The sequence below is a fragment of the Xenopus laevis genome, chromosome 6S (genome assembly GCF_017654675.1).
Source record: "Xenopus laevis strain J_2021 chromosome 6S, Xenopus_laevis_v10.1, whole genome shotgun sequence".
In the NCBI taxonomy this organism is placed as follows: Eukaryota; Metazoa; Chordata; class Amphibia; order Anura; family Pipidae; genus Xenopus; species Xenopus laevis.
The window spans coordinates 65709603-65728675 of record NC_054382.1 but is presented as its reverse complement, the minus strand read 5'-3'; the positions used below and the strand labels follow the sequence as shown (position 1 = coordinate 65728675).

The 19073-nt window shown below is 38.8% G+C and overlaps 1 protein-coding gene across 1 annotated transcript in view; it reads left to right on the top strand.

Annotated features, from left to right (window-relative positions):
* cdh18.S (cadherin 18 S homeolog) overlaps positions 1 to 19073 on the top strand; it is a 355950-nt gene that overhangs the window by 261945 nt on the left and 74932 nt on the right. The window contains exon 7 of the mRNA XM_018269418.2: positions 15345 to 15512. Coding sequence (XP_018124907.1) covers positions 15345 to 15512 — 168 coding nt within the window. The remainder of the gene's footprint in view (positions 1 to 15344; positions 15513 to 19073) is intronic.

Below are 19073 nucleotides of genomic sequence, written 5' to 3'. Positions count from 1 at the left end.
AGAGGTGCCAAGTGAAGGGTTCTGGAAGAGCAAAGGGGCTCGACTGAAAAGCAAATTCTTTTGGGCAGAAGGTCGCAGTACAAGGCGTAGGCAGAAAGTGGAGTCAAATCAGGCCGGGTCATGGCAGGAGATCAATCAGAATGGATTCGGATGCAGAAGAGTCGGTTACCAGGCAGGGTCAGGATATAGAAGTCCGAATTGTCGGAAGCAGGCAGGGGTCAAAAACAGGCAAACAGATCACAGAATACTGAAGCTTAGAAAGCACAGAGGCACCAGGAACACACAATGTGGAAACCTATAATGGGCAAAGAATACAGTGCAAAGGTCCCTTTAAATATATTCAAGCACGCCAGCGTCAGTGCGCACAATAAACCCGGAAGTGAGCGCCCCTAAACCAGAGGATTTTGGCCAGCAGACAAGGCAGCACCATCCCAGCCCCACTGGACCACTAGGGTAAGTTTTCATCACACCCTCTTAATAATCACAATTCTAGTAATACATCTAATGATGCATGGTTCACACATAAGGAAATTCAAAAGAGACTAGAACATTTTAAGATAAACAAAAATCTGGGGCCAGATGGTATTCATCCCAGGTTACATAGTGTGCTTAGCTTAGCGCCGGCATCCGTTTTTTGTATGCCGGCATCCAAAAAAAAAAAATTGCCCATCACTACTGGACCTGGAGGTGGGCATTGAAAGTACTGTTTCTATTTTTGCAGATGATACTTAATTGTGCAGAACTACAGGTTCCATGCAGGATGCTGCCACTTTGCAGAGTGATTTGCCTAAGTTGGGAAACTGGTCAGCAAACTGGAAATGACGTTCAATGTTGATAAATGCAAGGTTATGCACATTGGCAAAAATAATATAAATGCAAGTTATACACTAAATGGCCGTGTGTTGGGAGTTTCCTTAAATCTTCTAATTCTGGGCAGTGTCATTTTGTGGCTACAAAAGCAAATAAAGTTCTGTCTTGCATAAAAAGGGCATTAACTCAAGGGATAAAAACACAAGTATGCCTTTCTATAGGTCCCTGGTAAGGCCTCACCTGGAGTATGCAGTGCAGTTTTGGACTCCAGTCCTTAAGAGGGGTTAAGCTGGAGAGAGTGCATAGACATGCAACTAAACTGGTTAGACTGATGGAAGACAAATTATGAGGGTAGACTGTCAAGGTTGGGGTTGTTTTCTCTGGTAAAAAGGCACTTGATAAGGGACATGATTACGCTTTACAGGTACATTAGATAACATTATAGACAAATAGCAGGGGACCTTTTTACCCATAAAGAGGATCACCACACCAGAGGCCACCCCTTCAGACTAGAAGAAAAAAATAACTTTCATTTGAAGCAACGTAGGTGGTTCTTCACAGTGAGGACAGTGACGTTTTGGACTTTGCTACCCTATTTTGGCTTCCTCCTTGGTCCTGACTTCTGCATCTCAGCCGGTAAGGCCTTGACAGGAATGCACTGCCGGGTGATGTTGTGATGGTTGATTCTGTTCATGCCTTTAAGAGTGGCTTGGATGATTTCTTGGACAGACATAATATCAAAGGCTATTGTGATACTAAACTCTATAGTTAGTATAGATATGGGTATATATAATTTATGTGAAAGTATTGAGGGGTGTATGTATGGATGCTGGGATTTTATTTGGAAGGGTTGAACTTGACTTTTTTCAACCCGATTTAACTATGTAACTATGAATGACAAACACAGAACATCGTTTATATTTCTTGAATGCTGTATAGCAGGGATCCCCAACCTTTTTTTTACCCATGATCCACATTCAAATGTTAAAATAGTTTGGGAGCAACACAATCATAACATAACATAAAAGTTCCTGGAGTGCCAAGTAAAGGATAATGTTGGCTATTTGGTGGACATTTGTGATTGGCAGCCATAATTAGGGATGTAGCGAACGTCGGAAAAAAAGTTCGCGAACATATTCGCGAACTTGCGCAAAAATGCGAGCGGTTCGCGAACGGTTCGCGAACCCCATAGACTTCAATGGGAAGGCGAACTTTAACATCTAGAAAAGACATTTCTGGCCAGAAAAATGATTTTAAAGTTGTTTAAAGGGTGCAACGACCTGGACAGTGGCATGCCAGAGGGGGATCAAGGGCAAAAATGTATCTGAAAAATCTGCCTGTGTGTGCTTGGAAGAGATAGTGTAGGGGGAGAGCTGTTAGTGATTTCAGGGACAGATGATAGTAAGTTTGCTGGCTAGTAATCTGCTTGATACTGCTCTGTATTGGAGGGACAGAAGTCTGCAGGGATTTGAGGGACATTTTAGCTTAGGTAGCTTTGCTGGCTAGTAATCTACTGTTCTCTTTAAACAACTGCCATACGTTGACCTTGTAGGCATTGTTTGCCCAGTTTTTTTGGACGCAGCCACTGAAGCACAGTTGCCAGAAAAAATATGCCATATAAATGCTGAAAATAGTAATTTTTCGCCATACGTTGACCTTGTAGACATTGTTTGCCCAGTTTTTTTGGACGCAGCCACTGAAGCACAGTTGCCAGAAAAAATATGCCATATAAATGCTGAAAATAGTAATTTTTCGCCATACGTTGACCTTGTAGACATTGTTTGCCCAGTTTTTTTGGTTGCAGCCACTGAAGCACTGTTGCCAGAAAAAATATGCCACATAAATGCTGAAAATAGTCATTTTTTGCCATATACGTTGAGTCAACGTATGGCAAAAAATGACTATTTTCAGCATTTATATGGCATATTTTTTCTGGCCTCTGTGCTTCAGTGGCTGTGGCCAGAAAAATTATGCCATATAAATGCTGAAAATATAAATTTTTTTGGTTGCAGCCACTGAAGCACAGAGGCCAGAAAAATTATGCCATATAAATGCAGAAAATATGCATTTTTTTGGTCGCAGCCACTGAAGCACAGTTGACAGAAAAATTATGCCATATAAATGCTGAAAATATAAATTTTTTTGGTTGCAGCCACTGAAGCACAGAGGCCAGAAAAATTATGCCATATAAATGCAGAAAATATGCATTTTTTTGGTCGCAGCCACTGAAGCACAGTTGACAGAAAAATTATGCCATATAAATGCTGAAAATAGTAATTTTTTTGGTTGCAGCCACTGAAGCACAGAGGCCAGAAAAATTATGCCATATAAATGCTGAAAATATGCATTTGTTTGGTCGCAGCCACTGAAGCACAGTTGACAGAAAAATTATGCCATATAAATGCTGAAAATATAAATTTTTTTGGTTGCAGCCACTGAAGCACAGAGGCCAGAAAAATTATGTCATATAAATGCAGAAAATAGGCATTTTTTTGGTCGCAGCCACTGAAGCACAGAGGCCAGAAAAAATTAAACCAGTAGGGTTTGCACCCTAGTTTGTAACGGTGGCGGAGGGAGGAGGAGGACGCTAAAGGACAGCTGTGTGTGGAGTCATGAGGCTTGAAGAGAAGGACAGCTGCATAGAAGTCAGAACAAGTCTTCCGGCGTGCAGTAACCCTCCGAGATCCACCCCTCATTCATTTTAATAAAGGTCAGGTAATCGACACTTTTGTGACCTAGGCGAGTTCTCTTCTCAGTTACAATCCCTCCTGCTGCACTGAAGGTCCTTTCTGAGAGCACACTTGAGGCTGGGCAAGACAAGAGGTTCATGGCAAATTGTGACAGCTCTGGCCACAGATCAAGCCTGCGCACCCAGTAGTCCAGGGGTTCATCGCTCCTCAGAGTGTCGATATCTGCAGTTAATGCCAGGTAGTCCGCTACCTGCCGGTCGAGGCGTTCTTTGAGGGTGGATCCAGAAGGGTTGTGGCGCTGCCTTGGACAGAAAAACATTTGCATGTCTGACGTTACAGACTGGCCAAAGGGCTTTGTCCTTGCAGGTGTGCTCGTGGCAGGATTACTGGCACCTCTGCCCCTGGAATGTTGATGAGTTCCTGAAGTGACATCACCCTTAAAAGCCTTGTACAACATGTTTTGCAGGCTGGTTTGTAAATGCCGCATCTTTTCGGACTTGTGGTATGTTGGTAACATTTCTGACACTTTATGCTTGTACCGAGGGTCTAGTAGCGTTGCGACCCAGTACAGGTCCTTCTCCTTAAGCCTCTTGATACGGGGGTCCTTCAACAGGCATGACAGCATGAAAGACCCCATTCTCACAAGGTTGGATGCAGAGCTATCCATCTCCGCTTCCTCATTATCAAGGACTGCATCATCCACGGTCTCCTCCCCCCAGCCACGTACAAGACCAGGGGTCCCCAAAAGGTCACCACTAGCCCCCTGGGAAGCCTGCTCCTGTTGGTCCTCCTCCTCCTCCTCCACAAAGCCACCTTCCTCCTCTGACTCCACTTCTGGCACCTCTCCCTGCGTTGCAGCAGGTGCCTGGGTTCGTTCTGGTGATTCCGACCAGAAATCGTGCGCTTCCAGCTCCTCGTCACGCTGGTCTACAGCCTCATCTGTCACTCGTCGCACGGCACGCTCCAGGAAGAAAGCGAAGGGTATTAGGTCGCTGATGGTGCCTTCGGTGCGACTGACCATATTTGTCACCTCTTCAAAAGGTCGCATGAGCCTGCAGGCATCGCGCATAAGCACCCAGTAACGGGGGAAAAAAATCCCCAGCTGTGCAGATCCAGTCCTACCACCCAGTTCAAAAAGGTACTCGTTGACGGCCCTTTGTTGTTGCAGCAGACGTTCCAACATAAGGAGCGTTGAATTCCAGCGAGTCTGGCTGTCAGAAATCAAACGCCTGACTGGCATGTTGTAGCGCTGCTGAATGTCAGCAAGGCATGCCATGGCTGTGTAGGAACGTCTGAAATGGGCCGACACCTTTCTGGACTGGGTGAGAACGTCCTGGAATCCTGGGTACTTGGAGACAAAACTTGGACTATTAAATTTAACACATGTGCCATGCAGGGCACATGTGTTAAATTGCCTAGTCTCAACGCTGCCAACAGATTGCTTCCATTGTCACACACCACTTTTCCGATCTGCAGTTGGTGTGGGGTCAGCCACCGATCGGCCTGTGACTGCAGAGATGACAGGAGTACAGATCCGGTATGGTTTTTGCTTTCCAGGCACGTCATCCCCAAGACAGCGTGACAACGGCGTACCTGGCACGTCGAATAGCCTAGGGGGAGCTGGGGGTGCACAGGTGTGGAGGAGGAGAAGGAGGACCCAGCAGCAGAGTAAGAAGAAGAAGAAGACGAGGTAGAGAGCGATGGAGGAGTAGAGGTGGTGGCAGAACCGCGTGCAATCCGTGGCGGTGACACCAACTCCACTGTTGTTGTTGAGCTACCCATTCCCTGCTTCCCAGCCATTACCAAGTTCACCCAGTGGGCAGTGTAGGTGACATACCTGCCCTGACCATGCTTGGAGGACCATGCGTCAGTAGTCATATGGACCTTTGGCCCAACACTAAGTGACAGAGATGCGGTAACTTGGCTCTGCACATGTTGGTACAGGTGTGGTATTCCCTTTTTAGAAAAAAAATTGCGGCTGGGTACCTTCCACTGCGGTGTCCCAATTGCTACAAATTTGCGGAAGGCCTCAGAGTCCACCAGCTGGTATGGTAAAAGCTGGCGGGCTAAGAGTGCAGACAAGCCAGCTGTCAGACGCCGGGCAAGGGGGTGACAGTCAGACATTGGCTTCTTACGCTCAAACATGGCCTTCACAGAAACTTGGCTGGTGGCAGATGACTGGGAATGGGAACAGGTGGTCAAGGTGGAAGGCGGAGTGGAGGGTGGTTCAGACGGGTCAAGGAGAGCAGAGGTAGAGCAGTAAGATGCTGGACCAGAAGGAGTGTGGCTTTTAGTTTGCCTGTTGCCTTTGAGGTGTTGCTCCCAAAGTGCTTTGTGCTTGCCGCTCATGTGCCTTCGCATAGAAGTTGTACCTATGTGGCTGTTGGGCTTACCAAGGCTCAGTTTCTGACTGCACTCATTGCAAATTACAATGCTTTTGTCAGAGGCACACACATTAAAAAAATCCCACACTGCTGACTTTTTGGAAGTGTGCGATCTGGCGGTAACAGTAGAAGTTGGCGGAGTTGGCGGTATTGGCGGCAATGGCGGGTGCGTTGGCCGGCTGAACACAGGTGCCGATACATGTTGTTGCCCTACTGATCCCTGCGGGCTGTCCTCCCTGCTTCTTCTAAGTCTTATTCTCCTACTGCCTCTCTGACTCTCCGTCTCTCCATCTGAACTACCCTCCTCTTGCTCTCTTCTACTAGGCACCCACAAAACATCAATCTCCTCATCATCATTCTCCTCAGATGCATCAATTTCTTCTGACACATCACAGAAGGAAGCAGCAGCGGGGACCTCCTCCTCATCACTCATTATGTCCATCTCTATCGTGTTCTCTGCCAGAATTAAATCTGGTGTAAGGTCCTCATCTCCTTCATCTTCTTCTGGCAATAATGGTTGCGCATTACTCAGTTCAAGAAACTCATTGGAAAATAACTCCTCTGACCCCAGTGAAGAAGGGGCACCGGTGGTGGAGGAAGTGTTACGTGGGGTGGCCATAGCAGTGGAGGATGAGGAGGATGTTGTGGTAAAGTTAGAAACGGTAGAGGATGGGGTGTGCTGTGTAAGCCAGTCAACTACCTCTTCAGCATTTTGGGAGTTCAGGGTCATTGGCTTTTTAAAACTGGGCAATTTGCTAGGGCCACAGGATTGCATAGCAGCACGGCCCCTAGCACGGCCTCTGCGTGGCGGCCTGCCTTTGCCTGGCATTATTTTTAAAAAAACAACAACAACAACAAAAACTCAGTTGGTTTTTCTGGAAACGATAATACACACAGCTAGATGGCGGGTTGAAGAAAACACTGTGCAAATAATGCCTACAAAGTCAACGTATACACTACTACAGCGGTGGATACGGATTACGTAAAATATATGAATGCTGCTTGAAAAAAAGTAACTCAAGTGGTTTTTCTAGAGACGATAATATTATCAATATTTAGACAAAATGTGAACAAGGTCACACAGCTCGATGGCGGGTTGAAGAAAACAGTGTGCAAATAATGCCTACAAGGTCAACGTATACACTACTACAGCGGTGGATACGGATTACGTAAAATATATGAATGCTGCTTGAAAAAAAGTAACTCAAGTGGTTTTTCTAGAGACGATAATATTATCAATATTTAGACAAAATGTGAACAAGGTCACACAGCTCGATGGCGGGTTGAAGAAAACAGTGTGCAAATAATGCCTACAAGGTCAACGTATACACTACTACAGCGGTGGATACGGATTACGTAAAATATATGAATGCTGCTTGAAAAAAAGTAACTCAAGTGGTTTTTCTAGAGACGATAATATTATCAATATTTAGACAAAATGTGAACAAGGTCACACAGCTCGATGGCGGGTTGAAGAAAACAGTGTGCAAATAATGCCTACAAGGTCAACGTATACACTACTACAGCGGTGGATACGGATTACGTAAAATATATGAATGCTGCTTGAAAAAAAGTAACTCAAGTGGTTTTTCTAGAGACGATAATATTATCAATATTTAGACAAAATGTGAACAAGGTCACACAGCTCGATGGCGGGTTGAAGAAAACAGTGTGCAAATAATGCCTACAAGGTCAACGTATACACTACTACAGCGGTGGATACGGATTACGTAAAATATATGAATGCTGCTTGAAAAAAAGTAACTCAAGTGGTTTTTCTAGAGACGATAATATTATCAATATTTAGACAAAATGTGAACAAGGTCACACAGCTCGATGGCGGGTTGAAGAAAACAGTGTGCAAATAATGCCTACAAGGCCAACGTATACACTACTACAGCGGTGGATACGGATTACGTAAAATATATGAATGCTGCTTGAAAAAAAGTAACTCAAGTGGTTTTTCTAGAGACGATAATATTATCAATATTTAGACAAAATGTGAACAAGGTCACACAGCTCGATGGCGGGTTGAAGAAAACAGTGTGCAAATAATGCCTACAAGGTCAACGTATACACTACTACAGCGGTGGATACGGATTACGTAAAATATATTATGGCTGCTTGAAAAAAGTGACTCCGGTGTTTTTTCTGGAGACGGTAATATTATGGATATTTAGACAGAATGGGAACAAGGTCACACAGCTCGATGGCGGGTTGAAGAAAACAGTGTGCAAATAATGCCTACAAGGCCAACGTATACACCACTACAGCGGTGGATACGGATTACGTAAAATATATGAATGCTGCTTGAAAAAAGTGACTCCGGTGTTTTTTCTGGAGACGGTAATATTATGGATATTTAGACAGAATGGGAACAAGGTCACACAGCTCGATGGCGGGTTGAAGAAAACAGTGTGCAAATAATGCCTACAAGGCCAACGTATACACTACTACAGCGGTGGATACGGATTACGTAAAATATATGAATGCTGCTTGAAAAAAGTGACTCCGGTGTTTTTTCTGGAGACGGTAATATTATGGATATTTAGACAGAATGGGAACAAGGTCACACAGCTCGATGGCGGGTTGAAGAAAACAGTGTGCAAATAATGCCTACAAGGCCAACGTATACACTACTACAGCGGTGGATACGGATTACGTAAAATATATGAATGCTGCTTGAAAAAAGTGACTCCGGTGTTTTTTCTGGAGACGGTAATATTATGGATATTTAGACAGAATGGGAACAAGGTCACACAGCTCGATGGCGGGTTGAAGAAAACAGTGTGCAAATAATGCCTACAAGGCCAACGTATACACTACTACAGCGGTGGATACGGATTACGTAAAATATATGAATGCTGCTTGAAAAAAGTGACTCCGGTGTTTTTTCTGGAGACGGTAATATTATGGATATTTAGACAGAATGGGAACAAGGTCACACAGCTCGATGGCGGGTTGAAGAAAACAGTGTGCAAATAATGCCTACAAGGCCAACGTATACACTACTACAGCGGTGGATACGGATTACGTAAAATATATGAATGCTGCTTGAAAAAAGTGACTCCGGTGTTTTTTCTGGAGACGGTAATATTATGGATATTTAGACAGAATGGGAACAAGGTCACACAGCTCGATGGCGGGTTGAAGAAAACAGTGTGCAAATAATGCCTACAAGGCCAACGTATACACTACTACAGCGGTGGATACGGATTACGTAAAATATATGAATGCTGCTCGAAAAAAGTGACTCCGGTGTTTTTTCTGGAGACGGTAATATTATGGATATTTAGACAGAATGGGAACAAGGTCACACAGCTCGATGGCGGGTTGAAGAAAACAGTGTGCAAATAATGCCTACAAGGCCAACGTATACACTACTACAGCGGTGGATACGGATTACGTAAAATATATGAATGCTGCTTGAAAAAAGTGACTCCGGTGTTTTTTCTGGAGACGGTAATATTATGGATATTTAGACAGAATGGGAACAAGGTCACACAGCTCGATGGCGGGTTGAAGAAAACAGTGTGCAAATAATGCCTACAAGGCCAACGTATACACTACTACAGCGGTGGATACGGATTACGTAAAATATATGAATGCTGCTTGAAAAAAGTGACTCCGGTGTTTTTTCTGGAGACGGTAATATTATGGATATTTAGACAGAATGGGAACAAGGTCACACAGCTCGATGGCGGGTTGAAGAAAACAGTGTGCAAATAATGCCTACAAGGCCAACGTATACACTACTACAGCGGTGGATACGGATTACGTAAAATATATTATGGCTGCTTGAAAAAAGTGACTCCGGTGTTTTTTCTGGAGACGGTAATATTATGGATATTTAGACAGAATGTGAACAAGGTCACACAGCTCGATGGCGGGTTGAAGAAAACAGTGTGCAAATAATGCCTACAGGGCAAATAATGCCTAAAAGGTCAACTTATACACTACTACAGCGGTAGTAAAATAAAAAAAAGTAAAATAAAAAAAAAATGAATATTAAAAAAAAAAAATTAAAGTTGGTGCTGCTGAACTACTAGGAGCAGCAGATTAGCACACCAGTCCCACTCCCCAACACTGCTAGACTAATAGCACTGGGCTCTTATAGTAGTAGTAGTAGTAGTAGTAGTAGTAGTAAAACAACAAAAAAATAAATAAAAGCAGTCCTTACAAGGACTACTGTTATTGCAGCAGTCAGCAGATGAGATCAGAAGCAGGACAGCTGCCCACTGCAGCTACATACAGAGCACTGCAGTAGAAGGTAGATTACTAGCCAGCAAAGCTACCTAAGCTAAAATGTCCCTCAAACCCCTGCAGACTTCTGTCCCTCCAATAACAGAGCAGTATCAAAACGATTACTAGCCAGCAAACTTTCAACTGTCCCTGAAATCACTAACAGGCAGCAGCTCTCTCCCTACACTATCTCTTCAGCACACACAGGCAGAGTGAAAAAACGCTGCAGGGCTTCGGTTTTTATAGGGAAGGGGAGTGGTCCAGGGGAGAGCTTCCTGATTGGCTGCCATGTACCTGCTGGTCTGGGGTGAGAGGGCAAAAAAAAGCGCCAACAATGGCGAACCCAAAATGGCGAACGTCGCGCGACGTTCGCGAACTTCCGGCGAGCGCGAACACCCGATGTTCGCGCGAACAAGTTCACCGGCGAACAGTTCGCGACATCTCTAGCCATAATCTGTTTTTTAGGCAACCAAGACAGAAGTTGAGAAAATAAGCACCTGCTTTGAGGGCACTGGGAGCAACATCTAAAGGGTTGGTAAGCAACCACTGGTTTAGTTGCTCACAAACCACTGGTTGGGGACTTTTGCTGTACAGTGTGTAAATATAACTCTTATCCATTAGCATTTACAGGGGTATGCTTTTTCTGCTTTTTTGTATGTATATGTATATAGACGCATGTATAACTTTAGTTGTAAAGCGCTACAAGTATACACAGCACTGTACATAGTAACACAGTAACATAGTAAGTTCAACGTCCATCAAGTTCAACCTTTTAACTTTTTTTAACTGCAGGGAAAAAAATTCCTTCCTGACTCCAAATTGGCAATCGGACAAGTCCCTGGATTAACTTGTACTATGAGCTATATTCCATAACCCTGTATTCCCTCACTTGCTAAGAAGCCATCCAACCCCTTCTTAAAGTTATCTAATGTATCAGCCTATACGACTGATTCAGGGAGAGAATTCCACATCTTCACAGCTCTCACTGTACAATTAAATCAGCACAATAAAACAATATAAACAGGGAGGGCAAACAATATATTAAATACTAATTATTTGTTACTGTGTTTATTATTGTTATAAGTATAAAAATACATAGAGTAAGTGTTATCTGCTAAAAGAAGCATTAGAAAGTAGGTACCTGCCCCACAGCAGGTACCTGCATGTCCTATATTTTACATGGAAACTATATTAAATATTTTCTATCATTCATATTTTATGAAAAGGTATGTAAAAATCAGCGATGTTATATTAACTATATTTTTTGTCACCCTTTGTTAAACTATTCATATAAAAACCAATCTAATGCTTCTAATTCCTGATTTACAAAACCTGCAATGCTGTTACAATACAGCTATAAAATGTATGCTACAAAACCTTTCCAAGATACAGTCACACAGGCAATCTCACACATTCATCTCTGCTCAACATAGTGTGACGTCTGCCATCTGTCTTCTATACTATTGTCCTTTGTATTTTCAAAAATGATACTGTCTTTATGAGAGACATCAGAAAATGGAGTAAATATCACATATCTTTAAAATGGCATCATGCCAACAATATAGCTTATGTTTCTGAATAACAAAATTACATTTAAATAAGCTGTTTCATTGACCCATCATTTTTATTTTAAACCTTTACTCAACATGAAAAAAGGGGAAAAAAATATTATATTTTCTTTGAGTTGTACTCTTTATATTTGGGCATAATATAATTGAACATGCTGGAAATGTATTCAAATGATTCTGTGGTGCTTAATAGAGGAGAGGAAAGAAAGAGATTGAAACACATATAAATCAATTTGTTACACCTGACCTACAGAAAGAAATGGCATAAAAGAAAGCCAGAATAGGTTTAATACCTCATTACTCAAGAAGGTTTGAACTTTCCCGATGATTTTTTTTTATAAACCTTTGAACATGGAATTATAAGAAAAAAAAGTCACTGTAAGAAATTAAATAAGCAGAATAAAAAGATTTAGCTATTTTGCTTTTAATAATAAACTTGTACTTTCTAGATTCATTTATGGACATAGTTGGGAAAAACTAATCATTTTCCTGCAAAGAATGTTACAAATACAATACAAATGCCAATTTGCATTTTTTTAAAGAGAGATCGAATTGTACTAAAGCTGGTTTATACAAAGCTCTTGCATAAAAATGACATTACTCAAATGAAATTATATATATATATATATATATATATATATATATATATATATATATATATATATATATATATATATATATATATATATATATATATATTGTATTAACCAGCTTTTGTGGACATTTTGGTTATTGGTTTTGTATAAACCAGCTTTGGTAGGGCATTCCTGCTGTTTTGCAATTGCCTTATGATTCATTTCCTGTTCCCGGTTTCCCTCTTCCCGTCTGAGTTAAGAACAAGTGGGGAGCAGGGCTGTGTTACCTGCCATGTTCTAATAAATGCATAAAGTTCCTGTGCTGGTCTGACTGCTTCACCTGAACTAACACAGCATTATCATTTAACACACTGCTATCCAAGCAGTTTATCACAGTGGCGACGAGGATTTGTGTTATTGGGCTGAGATACAGACTCAGCTGCAGAGCAAACTGGCTGCCCAATTTCTTCTCTGCACAGTGAGTAAATTGCTACAGTGTCTGTCATTGGGAAAGTCCCAGAGTTTTCAGAATCTGCTAAAGAATTTGATTCTTATTTGCCTGTTTATATATACTGTAGGCCCATGGTAAGGTTTACCTTGGGTATGCAGTGCATTGTTGGGCTCCAGTCTTAAGAAGCATATTAATGAGGTAGAACATGTGCAATTAGACAGGTCAAAGGAATAAAGAATGTAAAGTATGAGGCAAGACTATCAAAGTTGGGGATGTTTTCTCTGGGGCACGATTACAAAAATGGTTCACAAAGATTGGGTGTGATGGCATCTTAGACAAATATAATTCCCAAGACTACACTGATCTCAAGGTCTTAAGGTGTATAGCGTTGTCTGTGGGTTCAATATAAGGCATGCTTTTCTATGATGCAATATTATGGATTAAAAAAAAAAAAAAAAAAACACATTTTAGGCTTCATCCGGATCCACTGTAATCATATTCAATTAAATCTAAAAAAAAAAAAAGCTTGGGCGGCATGAAAGTGTGTATGCCGGAATTCTGGGGAAAATGCTCTATTATGTGTAAAAATTAGGATATGTATTGCACATAGCAAATTACACTTTTGTTTGTACAAATAATCTCATAGTTTGAAAAAATATGAGCAAGTCACTGTTTGCAGTACGGATGTTCTCCATCTGTTTTTTGACTGAGATTAATGAGTTTACAGAAAAATATGTTTCTTGCTTAACAACTACTGCCTTACTAGTATTTAATGTGTGTGATTTTTTTAAGTTGGTTTAATAAAAAAAAGACCAAAAAACTGAAATATTTCTAATAATTGAGATGTGTCCTTTTAACTTAAATAGTAACATTTTAATGCTAACAAATAACTTTTATTCATTATCTTTTTCATTGTGTTGGTGATTATTTTAAGAAACTGTAATAGCAAATTTATGACAGTTCAGATTTCCAAGAATGTCCAAGAAATAATCCAGAAATTTAAAGTGATTAAATATCAAAACGACAATCAGATTTTTGGTCCACATTCTTGTCATCCCTTTTCACCGACAATCAATCAGTTCCTGCATTTTGATTGTATTAAAAAAAAAAACTGTTTATAAAAGAGGATTTAAATATGATGAAATATATATTAAGTCCTGTACAAGGAGCACTCAAATTGATTTTACAAATCCATGTAATTCACTCCTATCATGTAAGGTCTAATTATAATACATCAAACTCACATGGGCTGGTTTATATTGGGAGTCGTTATCCAATAACAGATTAAAGGAGTTATTAGACAGATTTTTCTGGATGGACTGCTCTGGTTGTGAAAAATACAATTATTTTGTAGGAAAAAATCCTTGAATTTTTCAGGATTTATTAAAGTCCAATGGTGTTAAAAGTCAGACAAAAAAATATTCAAATTCAAACCTGCCGAGAACATGTAAACGTCAATGGGAGATGTCACTAACAATTGGATAATTTTCTGAGCTGCGCTAGGTATCTGAAAAAATTGTAGCATTTGGGGATTATATGGAAAAATCGTAGGTTTTGATGGATAAATTAAAAAAAAACTTACGGGTCAGATTTTTTAACGATTTTATTGTGACTTTTTCCGCACAAGAAGAATTTGTGAAAATTTACGGAAAAGTCTGTGCTGATTTGTCGGTGTAGTTTTCAGAAAATAGTGAGAACTTTTTGGATTTTGATAAATAACCCGATAAATGTTTATGTGTCTTCCTACTCATCTTTCTAAAGGTAGTAGCCAAATACTGTCTAGGTACACTTGAAGTTGTAGTAGGATGATATATACATTTGTATTTCTAAAGATGTAGATAAAGCTGTTGCATATTTAAAATACTACCAACTTACAACTGTTTAACAATGGTATATGATGGGCTCCAAAAATATATTCAAGTATAGTACTTGGTAGCATTGATCTCCTGGAAAGCAAATTAACTTTGTATGAATTTACACTCCCTTTAGGTATTGTAAGCATCGTTACTGGGAAGCAAATTATCTTTTCTGTAAGCCAATGCTAACCCAACAGGGTTTAGAAACATAATCATGGTACACATGCCATTTACAGAGCCATGTCAGAAATTGTTCACGTGATTGATGCAAGCAAAGTACAAACACCAGTTACATGACATACCAATGCAGATGCAGGCAATTGTGAGGGGGTGGCTGCAATAGCACTGGACTTTGGGAAGAGAATGCTGTTTTGTGGGTAAGAAAGAAGCACATTGAATTTTGAATTTAATTTAAATCTTTAAAGGAAAAGCAATTTATGTTGGGGTGCCAAAAGTTAAGCAAAGTATCCCTTGTTTAGTCCTTGCAAAGTAGATAATTAGATTTATCTACCTTGCAAGCACGACCAAACATGAAGTTTCATGAAGTTTTCATATTTGCATTGCTTAGTTTAAAAAACAAAACCATAGATGTTTTTTGTAATTAAAACTATAAGCATAATGTATGTTCAGCCTAAGCCCTATTCATTGTTGAGCAAGGAGCATAATGTCCATTTACAGTGGGAAATTATGAGAGAGATTGAGAGGAGATCGAGGATCTTACCATATTTATCTTTATACCAACATTACAAATATATTACTGTTTTACAGGTGTCATCCGCACAGCATTGCCCAACATGGACAGAGAAGCTAGAGAACATTATACTGTTGTTATTCAAGCTAAAGACATGGCTGGTCAAGTTGGAGGACTTTCTGGATCAACAACAATCAATGTAACCCTTACTGATGTCAATGATAATCCACCAAGATTTCCTCAAAGTATGCAGGTCCTTCTCTTATTTTATATAGGATTTGCTTTTATAATGACCAATATTGAAATAACTATGATGCTATTATTAAAGTAAAACTTATGTTAATGTTTGTGAGTAGAACAGAAAAACTTTATTGAGACAGTATCTTATGTATTCAAAATATAGTTCAGGCGTGGGACCCTTTTTTTGCAGAATGCACGGCATCTGGGGGGTTTATATAATTGCATCTCCATAACTTAAATTTAGTAAAAAAAATATTTGTCAAGTTTTACTAATTACATTTTTCAACAGATAACACCCCATTCGAATTTGGAGTAAAATTGGATTTAAGAGAGTTTAAAAAAACTCACATGAAGTCGGAATTCTATTTTAATAATTGTGCCTCTAAAGTCTATGGAAAATGGACTTCCTGTAATTGAGATCTTTCTGGATAATGGGTTTCCAGATAACAGATCCCATACCTGTATAATAGATATTTACTTGTATAGTAAATATCCTATAGCAATTGCTATGTCTACAGATAGCAAGGATTGTTTTAACCAGTTTTAACCAGTTTAATTGTTTAAGTTTTAGACACTTTTATGTGTGCTGAGAATGACCAGATGTAACAAAGCTGTAACATAACATAAATCTGAGAGACCCTGGAGTATATACAGACAAAAATCTATGCTTTATTAATTATCCATAAATCATATTAAAAAAGTGGGGAGGTACTTAATTTTAGTCCTACTTAACTGATATCCTTTTTATCTGGTATATGTTCTTTTGCATATATTTAGCATAACTCATTTATATTTTGCTAGACTTATTTGCTATTCTTATGTACATAAAATAGTCACATGAAAATCAAAACACTATTTGATTGATGAATGTTAGTAAACGGGTAAAAGACTTTAAAAATTTTTTAAGGGGATTTATACACATGAAAGCTTATTTATTAAAGGTGGGGTCTTAGTGGTTTTAGAGGTATGAAAGAAAAAAAGAGCGAAATGAGCTAAAAAATACGAATAAACAAATTTCACAAAAAGCGATGAGCAAAATTTTCCACAAAAAAAAAAACTATGACCATACACTACTGGGTGAAAAAATGTTACACAATTTGTCTTGCATCAAAAAAAAGACATTTCAGCAAATTTTTGCCATTTTGCCAATTTTCAGCAAAGTAAAACGGGTCTGATTCATTAACCACTAATCACAAATTCGAATGATATTTTCAAAAACTCAAGTGTCTGGCATTTATTAGGCAACAAACCTCGAAAACTCGAATGAAAAAAAGTAATTGGCATCTAAAAGCTGTCAAATGCGTGTAGAAGTCAATAAGTCAAAGGATAAATCCAAGCCATTTTTTTTAATTCGAGTTTTCGAGTTTCAATTTAAGTTTTTGAGGTTTGTAAATTCACTAATTCAAGTTAAGACTATAAACTTGAAATATTCAAAGTATTCAAGATTTTCATGATTGTTTTCAATGGAGTTTTTTTTACATTGTGAGTTTATTCAAAGTAGAAAAAAATCTCATCAATTAGATTTTTTTTTTAATAAGCCCATAAAACTAGAAATGTTGTGGGATTTATTAAAATCTGAATGAAAAAGTATGAACAAAAAGCACCGATCAATGCATTAAAAATTGTGAATATTTTGAAAACTTCAAAAAAAATTGTTTTTCAGACAATTTCTAATGAAGAAAAAATCCAAAAACTGTCAATTTTATTTGGTAGTATTACTTTAGAGGTTTTTGTGTTTTTTTTTCTAAATAGATCTTTTGAGTTTTTTTTACAAAAATAATTTGTGAAAAAAATTTATTTTATTGTTAGTAAACAACCACCTATGAGGCCTTATTGGTCAAAAACAATCATTCACAATTCACATAAATGTTCGCAAAGTGAACAATTTTGCATTTGCAAACATTTTATCTCTCAACCAACAGCAGGATAGCTATTGTGTATTTTATAGTTTGCGAAAATTCGCAGTGGATGTAATAAAATTTCTTATTGATAAAGTTGTAATGTTTGCTTGTTTATGCCACCTTCAAGCAGGTGTTAAAGTTTCACAATGCTTAATTAAGATTCACAATGCAATAAAAATCTAATGAAGAATATTACATTGCGACATACACATTTTTGTTCCTATTTGTGCACAAATTTGTACTTTTTGCAAGTTTTTGTACTTTTCCCCTATGTCTCTAAAACAATGAATGCCATGAAAGTTATCAAAAGATCCAAATACAAAAAATATGAATGAAAGTAGCCACCAAAAAAATACAAAAACCATAATTTCTTTGGGGATGAACTAAAAATGTGTAGGACAATAAATATTTTGATGTCTCAAAACCTTTAAAACCATGAATGAATTGCTGATTTTTACATGACCTCAACAGCTTTTACTTTCCCTTTTTTGTAAGTGTAGATTTTATAGTTATTACGAAAAGTTGATTATGTACTGTGTGAAAAATATGGTGTCGGTGCTAAAAATGGCAATTTGGAGAAACAAATGTTATACGAATGTTCAGAAATCAGCCCTAAATAAAATGTAGAAAAATTCTTGAAATTACATTTAATTATGTGTGCTTACTTACTTTACAGCAACTCCGAACACGTTAGGTGCATGTTAGGCAGTTTCTGAAATGTAAAGATATAACTTGTTACTTTTACATGGCTGCTTAACTTCTGGGTTGGAACAGTGGAGGTCATTTATAAACTCTGCACAGTGCATATTTATTTGCATATGGTTGTTTTGCAAGTTTCACCCTAAAAGTTTAAATATTGCACTGCTGTGCCCATCTTCCATTGTTTTACAAATCACAATGAGATGGTCAATATAAGCATATATACGGATAGCAATTTTTCAAGTGTAAATTCGCAAGTTTGTGAAAACAGTTTAGCAAATGTTTTCCAACACCAAAGTTGTGTCATTTTAACACATTTTGTGCATAAATATATGCAACTTGTGATTTTGCCATGTTCAAAAAGCTCTTAAGTACAGTAGCAACATGGATAAAAACTAAATTATGTTTTCACATTAAATGCACCAACTTTATAAACATAAGCACGCAAAGGGCATGTATCATTGAGTGAGTCACCAATGAGTATATTACAGAAAGAAAAGTATTTCTAGGCTTTTTCATTTCAGCCTTTATTTTTTAAATCAAATATATCTGTACATCCCAAGTTAAAGCTTTGAAGGTGCTGCAACATACTTTTTAATTATAGTCCATTGATGCAAAGATCTAAGGCTGATGTTCCCAAGCCCTTGCTAATGATGAACTGCAATTTCCGTTAACCTCTGCTTGAGGAGTTGCATGATGTTGCATATCTGTATAATGTTTGATGCTTAGGCCCTTCAGTATTTTAGTTGGACAAGAATACTTCTCTAAATCAGATATACTGTTTATATATGCATTACAAGAAATATGGTAGCAGAAAAGCTAACCTGGTTAATAGTTCAGAGTCATCTATACAAACTTGCAGACAGCATGTTGTGATCTTGTTACAGTAGATATCATCAGTGCAAAATATTGGGACATAGCTTCTGAGTGGGTAGGACTTGTGAAATAGCAAATCACAGAACCAGG